Raw genomic sequence first — 14569 nt, forward strand, 5'->3', positions numbered from 1 at the left:
TTAAAGGATTGCAGTAAGTCCACTCTATAGGGTTGCAGTAAGAGAGGAGGGTGACTGTTACCATGGTGCTGCATGGGGAGAAAATTGATCTAAAGGAGCTGTGCTGGAGTGGAATGGTGGAAAAATCGAAAAACATCTGATAAAAGGGATAGACATGTGTTACATAAGTTAATCACCTGATAACTGACAATTGCTGACTCTTATACCAGCAAAAGAAAGAAGCTGCTCACTCAGTTAATAATTTAAGTTACAAGCCATGGGAATTGAGGGGTATAACTAAACACGTACAAATAATGAATTAGAGTCAAAGTAGGATGAAACAGAAAATTGTTTTTCTGTATATAATAATTATACAGGAACTCAAGGTGACAATGAAAACAGCCCTGCAAATAACTAATGTTAACTTGATTGTTCAAGGATGTGGTCCCGTACAAACTGTGAAGATAAAGTAATCAAGATAAGACGCAACTGTGAAAGTCAGGGAACATTAGACTACTCACTTTCAGTCTTACGTTCCTCCTTTTTAAACCAAGAATAACTCAATGCAAAGACAAAGTTCTCTGCAAATAATTTATTTAGGTATACAAATACAGAACATCTCTTGGTTGTTTCTCAGAAAATAGGTACATCTTGGCATTCTAGCAAATCTACTTGATTTCATGTGTTGGACGTGTTCTGGTTGCAACATGTATCATGATTTAATACAAAATGAAAGTATTTTGGAGACAGGATTTGTATTATCAAATACATGTTCAATGACAAAAGAAAAATATACTGTAACATGAGTGAAATGTCTCGGAGTCATTAGTCAATCTTCCGTTGCATTTTCAAACTCAAAATTCTTGACTCTAAGCCATGCCACTGAAAGCTTGATTGCAGAATGAAAACAAGTCCAGTTAAAAGATGTTGCCATTGGTTCAAACATCAAACACAGGGGTAAACCAAAGACTATTGAAAAGGATGACAGATGTATACATTGGGTTGAAAATGAATTCATACAATGAGTCATTTTGCATTTTATTTTTGTTTTGTGCTTTGGCCTTCTTGCGGGATGTACCTCTTATGAAATACACTTAACAAGTTTATTAAAAATAACATTTCCATTCAATTTCAAATCATGTTAAGAGATGTTCTATTAGTCATTAACTTTATTCAAAGAGGCTTTCAAAAGATTAATCTTCTACTTTTGTGCAGAAAAGCCCTCAATCTCATTCTGAATTACCATACATACATCCACAATCCTAGTGTATGATGTACACAAAGTCTTTTCCAAAGTTCTTGCTCATTAAAATCAAAGGACTTTGGTTTTATTCATTCTCCCAATCTGGTCAGCTCCTCAGATCTAGAATTGCAAAGTTTCTATTCGACCAAGAAACTATACGCTCCAATCCAGGGACTGGCCATGAAAGAAATGGAGCCGTAATTTCCAGAGGCTTTGATGAGATCTGATGGACCTTAAACAAGCTCAAGTACCTATAGAGAAAGAAAAATACAGGTGAGCAGAAAGAATAAACAATGTAGCCTACATTTTTCTTAGGCTGAAAAACCTGATACTTCCCGCAGCCACTCCAAAAAAAATCCAATGACCAACTTAATGACGTCCTCCAGTGATTTTTTACAATTTACCTGTGAAAAATGATAACCCAAGTACACATACAGTAAGTTGGTAGAGCATGGCGCTTGTAACGCAGGGTAGTGGGTTCAATCCCCCGGACCACCCAAAGGAATGTATGCACACATGACTGTAAGTCAAAACAGTGGTTTTTAGACAAACTTCAAGTAGGGCATTCAGGAGTTGGTTTGATGGGAAGTTTATGTCAAAGAGGAGCAATAGAGTACAAAACAGGAAATATATTTTGTTCTTCTGTATTAGGCAATGTCATCTCTAAACCACCCCTCTCCCCAGATATGATTATTGCGGATCGACACTGATCTCAAAAACGACCTCTCTAGAATCCATATGACAGAAATCCGTAGTAGTGACGGAGAACTTCAACCCGTGAGTTCCCAGACCAGAGAAAGACAATGCTAAATACATTAGCAGAGTCCAGGGCTCGGCTTCCCAAAAGCATCTTAAGGCTAAGAACCTTGGCAGGAGCATCGTTAAATATCCGAGATGGTCCATCTCTTTGTTATCCATCGCTCTGTGACTGCCAATAATTTCAGAACCAAGTTAACAAATGTTGCCAATGTCTTTGCAATTGATACAAACAAGCAATGCATTATAAAATTATAGTTCAAATGAAAAATGTTCGAGCAGTCACTGTTCTCTCTGCATGGTGTTTTGGGAAACTCATGTTATATCTTCAGCTGCCTTCAACACTCGTAAGCTTAAGTTCATCACTATTGGGAAACTGGGCCGAGTAAAATACAATCACAAAAACAAACCTTGATTGTTCCTTGACTGTTTGCAGCAATCAGCACATTGGACTCCTACAAGAGAGGACACAAACCATGAAACTGTTAAATTAGTGCTCATGGTTGATTGACAGCATTATTATTCAATTTCTTGATTATGCTTTTACTAAATGACAAATGTGGCCTTAAAGAGTCTGTATAAATGTATCCATAACATTCAAATGATATCTGGTAATTAACTTCTCATTTGGTGGATTTAAAAAACATTTTTTTTAGCTGAGCTATGCTGGTTAGAGAAAGGAACGATGTTGCTACCTCACTCACCAAACAATGTCCATGAATTAAGGAACAAACTGAAGAGGAAATTCAGCTACTGTTGGAGAGGTCGTTATTAAAATGCTTCATTATTGTTGAAACCAACATGTTTCAACCGATAGCCTTCATCAGGGTTTTTCCAAAAGGTGGTTAATTTGGTATTTCAACCCTGTGTTTTTCTATTTACCAACCATGGATATTGTAGGTGGGTTGATGCGTGTGGGATTATGAACATTATCTTAGACCAAACTGTTTGTGTTTTGAGCCATTCTTGTGTGGCAGTTACTTGTCCTTGTGTGAGAGAGTAATAACATGCTCCACTGGACAGTGGTGTCCTTCTGCCTGGAGGAACGCCCTAGTTTCTTATAGACCCTAGACTGGGACCATTATTAAAGTCACAAGAGAGGCATTTGTCGTCAGAAAATTGTGTTTGCAGCCATTTCGAGAGTCGTAACCATAACGCAGACATATAAAGAGGGTATCAGACATGAATCCCCACTGATCTGACTGACACACAGTTCTCACACTCACCCCGTCAGGCATAGCTCTCCAGCATACGGCACTGACAAACTCGTTGGTGTCATCCTCTTTCTTGTCTTTATCCAACACACTCTTCACAGTGTCAAACTTGAATGTCAGCAGTGTCTTGGACAGCCCCTTGTAGTAGAGATAAAGTGAGTTGTTCTCACTTCCTGCAGAGAGAAGAATGATTGACCTCCAAAATCTGGCAGTTTATCAGATCATCATATCAAAGTACTCACTACATTTGAAAGCACCCAAAATGCATTCTTAAACTGAACACATCCACAACTGGTCAATCAATACTGTCCCCAAACACATTAACTCTAAAGCCATATACGAATGTCAATCTGATTGTGTCAATCTGAGTAAAAGCATTTTCACATCCACTGAAGGACTTTTCCAGCACCACACAGGATGCTGCCAATGAGGTCCCACTTACCACACGCAACATAGTCCCCATTGGAGGCAAGGCCAACAAAGTTCTTCTCATTGATGTGGCCCTTGAATGAGCGCAAGCAGTGGGGCTTGTTTACATTCCACAGCTTTAGCTGGCTGTCTGTTGAGCTGTGTGATACAGAAGAGTAACTATGTCAGCAGAACATGCACTACGACTACCAAATATGGTAGTAATTATCATATCAGGGCCCTAATAGGAAAATGCTGTGACATTTTGGGGAACATTTACAATATGGTCAAATGTAAAGTGTGACATCTCTGAACGTAATTTGATTGAGTTAACTTACGCAGATACAATTTCCTCTCCGTTGACAAACTTAGCGTAGGACACAGCTTTCCTGTGGCCTTTGAACACCATGATGGGCTGTTTAGTGTTGCGGAGGTCGTAGTAGTGGACACAGTGGTCTGGGAGAAAAACACAAAATGACAGTAGTAAAATCTTTAAAGCATTTTTTTACAAAGTGCAATGCATGTTTCAACTCATCCTTCACCCAAATCAAGACCTTGGAAGAGGTTTGGAAGAAGAAGTAGCATCACAGATCAACCTACCCGCACATCCAAAAGCAAGGTGATACCTCGACGTGGGACTGAACTTTACACAGCACACATTTGCTTTGGCCTCGATGCTGGCGACTGAATTATCAAGGTTGGTAGACCATAACTTCACTGAAAGAAACAAAAACCAGATGCAATCCTAGATCAATAACAAAACACCAGAGATGTTGAGACTAGCAATATGTTCCCTTTAAGCCCAGCAGGCATCTTGTTTATTAGGACCTTGGGAGAAGTGCAAACAAACAGCTGCATCGCTTCAACATTACCTTTCGCATCATCAGAACCAGAGGCTAGAAGCTTGGGATCCATGAGGTTGAAATCGACACTCCAACATCTTTTCTCATGCTCCTGGAGGAACATCACAGGTGTGAAACAAACATAAATTTTATAACGGAATAGATTTCCATCTATAGAGCAGTGTAAATTCCACCACAGCTAAAATCTCACTAGCCCAAGAATACTGGGGTACATACTTTAGCAAAGGTTTACTTTGAAGACAGAGTGGATGAAATATGTATTTCATACAGTGCATCTGCAAAAGTGTCTGTTTCCATTTAGTAATGGATTGAGTGTAGTGTCCAAAGAAAATCAAACAAAGGTAAAAGCTTCTGGGTATAGTAGGAGGCCTTAGCAGCAACAATCTCCACAGCTGTGGTTTGTTTGTTCCATTGTATTAGAGTACGGTAGTTGTATTTGAAAGGGGGGAACCTCGGGGAATGAGCGCGCCAGGTGCATACCTGATAGACCTTTGACCTTTGGCCAGTGAAACCATCCCACAGGATGACTGTTCCCTCGTAGTCGCTGCTAGCCAACAGATTCTTGTGGTAGCTGCTCCAGCTGATACAGCTGAAATACAAAACACATGGGGATGTAAGAACCAAGACGTGTTCTTCCATGTTTCTATGAGGATTAATGAATATCCTAGATCCATAAAATCTAGAACATTTAAAACAATCCCCAGAATAGGGAACCCACTAAGGTAATGAACATTGTTTAAGTGTATCATTTCTATTGTAATAGAGATGGTAATTCTCAACATTAAGACAGGTTGAAAGGTCACCTGATTTTGGAGTTGCACGTCATTTCATTGACAGGGTAATGAATGTCCACAGCATCCTGGATCACTGTTCCATACTCAAACACCTTGATTTTCTTGGTGACGCCAGCGATGGCAAAGTAATCACAGTCACGGTCAAATTCAATGCTGCAGAGACAAGAGCGCAAAACAACCTCAATAGCCAATAAGAAGTTGCATCAAACAAGTAACAATGGTGAATTTAGTTGCGTGCAATGAAGCATTATTTCAAAAGAAGCATGGTAGCATCTTAAATGGCCCCCTATTCCCTATAGAGTGCACTACTTTTGACCAGCACTATATAGGGAATGAGGCACCAACTGTGAACCACACTAAGTCTCCCATCAGATTGCATTAGTACTTTTCCATAGAGATAGCGGTAGGTAAGAGATAGAGCTAGCAACAGACACCGTGGGGCCTTCGGCTACACTCTGGTAGCAACTGGAAGATGTATTGTGATACAAGAGCGCTCTCTGTAGGTCAAATTGGATACTAACCATTAGGATGGTGCTAAATCTAACAAAAAAATAAACGCAACATGCAACAATTTCAAAGATTTTACTGAGTTACAGTTCATAGAAAGAAATCAGTTCCATTTTAAATAAATTCATTAGGTCCTAATCTATGGATCTCCCATTTGGGAGCCAGGCCCATCCAATCAGAATGAGTTTTTCCCCCACAGAAGGGGTTTATTACAGATAGAGCCGGATGTGGAGGTCCTGGGCTGGCGTGGTTACACGTGGCCTGCGGTTATACCGACAAATCCTCTAAAACGACGTTGGAGGCAGCTTATGGTAGATAAATGAACATTTAAATCTCTGGCATTAGCTCTGGTGGACATTCCTGCAGTCAGCATACCAATTGCACGCTCCCCCAAAACTTGATGGATTATCTTGGCAAAGAAGATATGATCACCAACAGGGATGTAAACATGTGTGCATAACATTTGAGAAATAACCTTTTATGTGCGTAAAAAAATCCCAGACATTTTCCTTTGTTTGTTCATGAAACATGGGACCAACACTTTACATGTTGCATTTATATTTTTGTTCAGTATAATTAGCTAAGCCATCAAATGCTTTGTGTTTGACAGTTGAGGGTTGACATTACCTAGAGACAATACTGGAGCCGTTGTAGAGATCACTAGCATAAGACAGGGTCGCCAACGGCCGCACAGAGTTGTACCGTGTGAACTTTGAGAGACACTCCATGAAATCATCCAGTTGATTTAGGTTCCTGCTGTCATCTAAAACAAGACATGACAAACAATAAATATCTAACCCTGAACACCATTAGAAAGTAAACCATGTTTTAGTTGTTTATTATCAGAATCGTCATTATGTCTTGCGAGCTCCATGCAAGTCACCCAGAGGGCAGGAGCCTCAAGCCTAAAATAGATTCTGCAAGATAATGCAGCTCAGACAGCTAAAAGTTCAACCTAGAGGGTTGTTGTTACGGTCATTTGTGGAAGATGCCATCACCCTTCCTGTTTTGGAATACAAGGACATTACTTAAAAGGCTTCTCTGGGTAAAGTAAAAGTCAACGTAAACCTAGAGGGTACCTGTTAATCGGGTCATTCGGTTAGAGAAGTAGCATTGCTCCAAATCTTCAAAGTGCGCTGTGAGTCTCTTTCTACGTGAAGCCAGAGTACTGTTGTACCATGTTTGCCTCTTACCCTTTGGTAAAATAAAAAAGACACAGACACTAAACACATGCATCTGCAAAATGTGAACCTGAACCACCAACATCAATGATTCACAATGGCTGTGTCTCGATTCTCCAACCTTCTCCCAAAGTGTAAACTCATACACTTTCTTGCATGGATTAAACAACACACCACCCAATGCTTACACCAATCCTATGCATTTAAATCCATGACTAGAAAAGTGGAGAACAGGGATGCAACCTATGGCTCAGAAAACTAAAGTGGGTCAGACTTACCTGGGAAGTTCCACCAAAACCTGGTGGTTGACTCGGATACTCTGTCGAATCCATAAGACTACTGTAAAGGTAATAATTTTTTTGTTAACGTAAATATATATCAGTGTCTCCTTTAAAAGCTCAACCTTTTCACAACGTTTAAAGGAAATTCATACAAAGATCCCAAATGTATATTCGGAGTCAGATAATTACTTTGGTCCTTTCACAAGACCAACTAAAGAACAGGACAGAATTTTGTTTTACCTAGGTGCAGGTGAGGGAGCCTCGAAATTGGGCACAGTGCTGTCCAAGTTACGATCCATGTCACTCATTGGTGAGTACAGTCCACTCATTTCCTAGAAAATGCACAATGTATTTAGTTTAAAAAAGAAAACTCCTCAGACTTTACCTGCATTTCTGAACATTCTGGGGTGGTTTTTCTGGGACACAAGTGTTTTTGTCCAGAACTAGGCTTAATCTGTGTCAGGGAAACCAGACCTCTGACTACTAATCCATTTCAGGAGGACAGAAATGTTAGGATAGCTAGTTATGTATATTATTTTACCTCAACACGCTTGATATCCTCCTCCAAAAAGTTTAGCTCCTTCTGCAACTGCTCCAGTTGCTGAATGGTAAAACACAATGTCACTCAATAACTAATGGTTATTTCCTAACATAGATTACTACTGTAAGTAAATATTGAAACATAAGATGAGATCCAAAAAAGATATGGGGCACACCTCTCTTTTATTTCTTCTTGCTTCTTTGAGGAATTCCATTAAGATCTGACGTTGAGCAGCTTGTGATTCCTATGGGAATAAACAGACCGAGTTAATGGTCAATCAAGGTATGACTACAAAGTCACTAAATAGGATTAATTAAATGTAATGTTATGAATAAACAAAAGAAAGTGTATTTGATCTGCAGTTATTTTTTTGGGGGGGGTTCAAGTTTCAACTTTATTTGTCCCAGAGGGCAATTGGTTTTGCAGCAAGGAGCGCATGAGAAGAAATACCTTGCTGCTGGTCGCTGCACGAGCATGCACACCTGGGTTCGATAAGGGGTTATGTTATGGTTAATGTGGTATAGTTTCAGCGAGGTTATGGTAAAGGTTAGGGAAAGGCATGAAAGTTAACATTGGGTGAGTGTCCCGCTGTCTGCCCACCATTCATTTTCTGCTGGTTAAATATATAGTGCTTAAACAAAATATGCATACCGCTTCCAGCTGTTTCTTTTTCTGTACAAGGAGTTCCAGCATTAAGTTGACATTAGCAAGATCTAGGTTCTCTTGGTCTGTGCCCAGGACGTCTTGAAAGACTTGCCATCTTGACCCATTCTAAAAACAGGAGAAATATACAATTAGGCAGGTACTTTTGGGATATTGGGTTAACTGTTGGGTTCCTTCACCTCATACACACCAACAACAATTGCTAGGGGAAAGTTAATGGCAGTTTCCTGGACAGACTAAGCAGAATCATGGACTATGAAGCTTTTTCAATGAACAGTCTCCATTGAGCTTGCTTTTAAATTGAATACCAGGCTAAATCTGTGTCTGAGAAACTGGCCCATAATGTTGTCTGCATTTCGTAGTGACTTTTGACCCAGGTCTGGTTTCTTGTGCAAGTGTGTGTGTGTAGGAGACCTGATCAGCTGAAGCACTTACCGGATGGTCCATCTTCAGCCGTTTTTCATCTGATCTCTGTTTTTGTTTGAGAATGAGTTCATTGACTGTAACAAATCAAAACAAGAGTTAGAATTACTACTGAGGAAGAGTGATGTATTGGAAAAGTTCAAAGATTACTTTTGACCAGGGCCCATACAAAAATAGTGCACCAAATATGGAATAGTTTGCCATTTGGGACAAAGCCAGTGACAAGACTGTAGGGAAGCTAGCTACACCACAGCCACCAACATATGTAGGACATTGTTTTCAAACCTAATCTATATCAGCAGACAAACCTACCAAGAAAGTTTGGATAGAGCTGATCCACGTTGTCAATGATGTAGTTACATTTTGGGCACCTATTGCTGTCCTCCAAACTCTGGCGAATGCACTTGTAGCTGAACACAGAAATAAAATGGGAAAACCAGCATAGGGAAAAATGATTGATGCATTGGTGGAGGTTACCAAAGGAACTAGTTAATATTGATGAGTGGTACTAAAAGCTATAGAAATTAAATGGGTGTACTGTAGCCTTGCCAATGTCATCAAGTTTGCTTACCAGAAACTGTGTCCACATTTTGTCATGTGTGCTTCCTCAATCATTTCAAAACAGATCGGGCTGAAAAGAAAATGCAATGCAACATAATTTGGTTAATTAGGAAAATTAACCTTACTTTGACAGTGTTCAACTATTGAAGTGAGAATAAATAAGTGCGAATAACCAATGAGTCTGGTTTAATGATATGCATTTCTGAGCTGTTGTAGCTACCAGGCTAGCTAGCTGCCAAACGGACATTGTAAACAAGAATGCACACAAATTGAGCTAGCGAGCTACATATAATTAGCAACCTAGTCAGCAAGCTAATTAGCTAAATAAGTTCGCAAAGTAGCTAGCATTTTGCAGGAAAACTCACCACACAAAATCGTTGCTTTTATCTTCGTATGAATTCAAGAGACCATTGTAGAGAGGTGCTTGGTGGAGAGGACGTTTTCTGCTGGTGCCAGAAGAGGATGAACTGGGTCTGCTAAGTGTGGCTAAGCTTATTGGAGACTGGACAGCCGCTGCAGGTACGAGCAACCCATCGCCAGTTGTAGCCAGAGTCCGTGAGGGCACAACATTTGAAGAATTATTCACATTCGTACTGACGTTACCGCCTACGCTGGTAGCACCGTTAGCATTGGTAGTGCCACCGGTACTGCTGCTACTTGTTCCAGGCCCCGTTCCACCGCCAGTTTGCTGTTGACGGTTGCTTGACATAATTCAAGCCTGATGCCCAACTCTTCCAAGGCCAAAGACTTGTCTTGTTGTAGTTCACCGCATCCGGGCTCAGCAATTTAGTTAGTTAGCTAGTTAGCTTGCTAGCTAGCTAATGTTAGCTTACCAGCTAATGTGCTAGTGAGCTAAGATAAAATAACAATGTACGAATACACACAGGCTCGCTGTTATCTAACTTCTTTAGATTAAATTGTACGCTTTTGTCAACAAGTCGACCATAACAAAATCACAAGAATTATACAATCTTCACCGCTGTCTGTCTACGTTCAGGGAATTAGAAACCATCTCCTGGATCTCCTCGGTTACTCAGATGTCTGACACAAAACGAACCCACATTCCTGGCAAAGATTCATTACTGCCCCCTACTACGCAGGAGTAGTGCGTTATAGCTGCGAAGGTGAACCCTGCCTGCATTGAATGAATGCACCCACACCAATAAAATAGGAGATGCAACAAAATGTATAAAATAATTTATATCAGGTTTTGTACTTACATCTAGGATAGTATTGTGTTTTTGTGAAGTATGTAATTGACTTTGTATTATTTGGTATACATACAGTACCAGTCATAACTTTGGACATACCTACTCATTCAAGGGTTTTTCTTTATTTGTACTATTTTCTACATTGTAGAATAATTGTGAATAAATCAACACCATGAAATAACACATATGGAATAATGTAGTAACCAAAAAAGTGTTAAACAAATCTAAATATATTTTAGATTCTTTAAAGTAGCCCCCCTTTGCCTTGAACTCTGTGAAGCATTTATTTGGACTGCAATTTCTGAGGCTGGTAACTAATGAACGTATCCTCTGCAGCAGAGGTAACTGGGTCTTCCTTTCCTGTGGTGGTCCTCATGAGAGCCAGTTCCATTATAGTGCTTGATGTTTTTTGTGACTGCACTTGAAGAAACTTTCAAAGTTCTTGAAATGAATCGCATTGACTGACTTTCATGTCATAAAGTAGGGATGGACTGTCATTTCTCTTTGCTTATTTGAGCTGTTTTTGTCATAATATGGACTTGGTCTTTTATCAAATAGAGCTATCTTCTGTATACCACCCCTACCTTGTTACAACACAACTGATTGGCTCAAACACATTCAGAAGGGGAAAAAATCCATAAATTAACTTTTAACAAGGCACACCTGTTAATTGAAATGCATTACAGGTCATGAAGCTGGTTGAGAGAATGCCAAGAGTGTGCAAAGCTTTCATCAAGGCAAAGGGTGGCTACTTTGAAGAATCTCAAATATAAAATATATTTTGATTTGTTTAACAATGTTCTGGTTATTACATGATTCCACATGTGTTATTTAATAGTGTTGATGACTTCACTATTATTCCACAACGTAGAAATTAGCAAAAATAAAGAAAAATCCTTGAATGAGTAGGTGTGTCCAAACTTATGACTGGTACTGTATATACTTTCCACAAAATTCAGTCTGTAAAAATCTGCAAAGGTTAGATATTGACAGTGCCTAGAGAAAGCATTCACACCCCTTTACTTTTTCAAATGGATTAAATTGAGATTTTGTGTCACTGGCCTATACAAAATACCACAAAATACCCCCATAATGTAAAAGTGGAATTATGTTTATAGACATGTTGACAAATTCATAAAAAATGAAAAGCTTAAATGTCTTGAGTCAATAAGTATTCAACCCATTTGTTATGGCAAGCCTAAATAAGTTCAGGATTAAACATGTGCTTAAAAAGTCACATAATAAATTGCATGGACTCACTCTGCGTGCAAATAGTGTTTAACATGGTTACAGGTAGCCTATTGGTTAAGAGAGTTGGGTCAGTAACCGAAAGGTGGAAAATCGGTTGATGTGCCCTTGAGCAAGGCACTTGACCCTAATTGCTCATGTAAATTGTTCTGGATGAGAGTGTCTGCTAAATTACTAAAATGACAAATGTAAAAGTATGTTTGAATGACTACCTCATCTCTGCACCCCAAACATACAATTACTGTACCTGTAAGGTCCCTCAGTCAAGTAATGAATTTCAAACACAGATTCAATCACAAAGGCCGGAGAAGTTTTCCAATGCCTCGCAAAGAAGGGCACAGATTGGTACATGGGTATAAAAAAAGCAGACATTGTATATCCCTTTGACCATGGTGAAGTTATTAATTACAATTTGAATGGTGTATCAATACACCCAGTCAACAAAATATACAGGCATCTTACCTAACTCAGTTTACGGAGAGTAAGGAAACCAGGCAGGGATTTCACCATGAGGCCAAAGATGACTTTAAAACTGTTACGGAGTTTAATGGCGTTGATAGGATAACTGAGGATGAATCAACAACATTGTAGTTACTCCATAATACTAACCTTAATGATAGAGTGAAAAGAAGGAAGCCTGTACACAATACAATTGTGGCAAAGAAAATGAACTGTCCTGAATGTCCTGAATACAAAGCGTTATGCAGTATATTTTGTCAAATCCAACACAACACATCACGGAGTACCACTCTTCATATTTTCAAGAATAGTGGTGGCTGCATATATGGATATGTGTGTCATCGGAAAGGACTATGGGAGGAAAACCTAGTTCAGTATACTTTCCAACAAACAATGGGAGGCAAATGTACCTTTCAGCAGGACAATAACCTAAAACTCAAGGCCAAATATACACTGGAGTTGCTTACCAAGATGACATTGAATGTTCCTGAGTGGCCGAGTTACGGTTTTGACTTCGGCTTGAATATCTATGGCAAGACTTGAAAATGGCTGTCTAGCAATGATCAACAACAAACTAGACAGAATCATTTAAAAAATGTGCAAATATTGTACAATCCAGGTGTGCAAAGTTCTGAGAGACTTACCCAGAAAGACTCATAGCTGTATTCACTGCCAAAGGTGATTCTAACATATATTGACTCAGGGGTGTGAACATTTATGTAAATGTATTTCTGTATTTAATTTTCAATACATTTGCAAAAATGCATGACATTTTTTTCTCCACTTTATCATTATGGGTTATTGTGTGTAAATGTGTGAGAGAAAAAAATAAATGTAATACATTTTGAATTCAGGTTGTAACACAATAAAATGTGGAATAAGTCAAGGGGTATGAATACTTTCTGAAGGCACTATATGTCTTGACAAGTTGTGGAGTTAGTGGTGGTGACCATACCTGCCTCATGAAGTTCTGACAGCACACAGCAGAGGGCATGATCACCTCTGTCACACTCCTCACCAAGGCTCATTCACGTGACAAGCAAACCATCTCTGTCCATCCACGCTTTATACTAAAATCTCTTTATTCATTCATCTATTTTCTTACATTAGAAGCAATTGGTTTACCTATTTTTCCATATCTACTCTCATTCAGTCAAAGTGGAGTATTGTGCATGTAGGCCTGCACAGCATTCACAGCAAATAATGTTTCCAGTGTTTTCCCTTGTGGAACAGATTTATGAACAGTTCCCTGTGTAATTCAATTAAGATGGAAAAAGGCATACTCAGGCAGAGGAAAAATACTGGATATCTTGTAGAATACATTCGTTTCTCTCATGGACCACCATGGCAAATGTTTATCCTTCCCTGTTCCTTCCCTTTCAAAACAACCTATCTGATTTGTATGTGCATTCATTTATCTCTATTTATGATATTTTTGAATATCATTGTAGCAAATTCATGCCAAGCAATGTTTTATTGTTAAAAAGGTTGGGGAAAATCCCAAAACAGAGGCTAGAGGTGCAATTTTTTTTTTACCATGATGCTTAGTAAGTGAAAGGTACAAAAGTGCATAAAGTGAGAAGGTGCTTAGAAACTAAAGTTTATGTTACTTAATCATCATCAAGATAGAACCTACTCTCCGTCATCTCATACAAAAACAATATTACTACCTTATTGTTGTTCTTGTGTCCTTCTTCCTGCCATAATTAGCATTTGAAACACAACAGAGACCGTATACCTCTCTGAAGTAACCAATTCTTATTTACAACAAACAGCCAGAATGCATACACTACTCACACAACAACAAGTAGCCCACACCTGCTACACATGTTTTATCCCTTTACTGTTGATTTCAATGGTTTTTCGACTTGTTTTGCTGTGTTTGCAAAGCAACATTATATTATGACTTGGTGAATAACCTATTAATAAAGGCCCAGTGCAGTTAAAAACATGATTTTCCTGTTTGTTTTGTTCTTGATGCTATTTCCACACTGAGGTTCGAAATACCACTCTGAAATTGTGAAAATGATCTATAGACCTAAGATTGTTCTGCTATGGGTCAAACGTGCTATACATAACTTTTTTTCAGAAATGTATGAAAATGCGGTCAATTATTTTTGTTTGAAGTTGGATTGAACAGTGTAAAACAATCAGAATGGAGAAATTCCCATTGAAATGACGTATAATTTATGTTTTGCAACTCTAGGGCCCTGCACTGCTCATAAGCATATTTTATT

At 38.9% G+C, this 14569-nt stretch overlaps 1 protein-coding gene across 1 annotated transcript; it reads right to left on the reverse strand.

Annotated features, from left to right (window-relative positions):
* Positions 1–556: 556 nt before the first annotated feature.
* Positions 557–10509, reverse strand: LOC124041870 (E3 ubiquitin-protein ligase COP1-like). Its single transcript, XM_046359956.1, has 20 exons — positions 9780–10509; positions 9425–9484; positions 9166–9263; positions 8866–8930; positions 8419–8538; positions 7943–8011; positions 7768–7827; positions 7467–7558; positions 7224–7284; positions 6844–6958; positions 6392–6527; positions 5267–5410; positions 4944–5052; positions 4473–4554; positions 4201–4317; positions 3939–4056; positions 3635–3759; positions 3205–3365; positions 2389–2433; positions 557–1473 (listed from the first exon to the last, which is right to left on the reverse strand). Exons 1-20 carry the CDS (start codon positions 10121–10123, stop codon positions 1456–1458), a joined length of 2139 nt encoding a protein of 712 aa, XP_046215912.1. The 5' UTR covers positions 10124–10509; the 3' UTR covers positions 557–1455.
* Positions 10510–14569: the final 4060 nt, after the last annotated feature.

This window comes from Oncorhynchus gorbuscha, linkage group LG08, assembly GCF_021184085.1.
Source record: "Oncorhynchus gorbuscha isolate QuinsamMale2020 ecotype Even-year linkage group LG08, OgorEven_v1.0, whole genome shotgun sequence".
NCBI classification, from domain to species: Eukaryota; Metazoa; Chordata; class Actinopteri; order Salmoniformes; family Salmonidae; genus Oncorhynchus; species Oncorhynchus gorbuscha.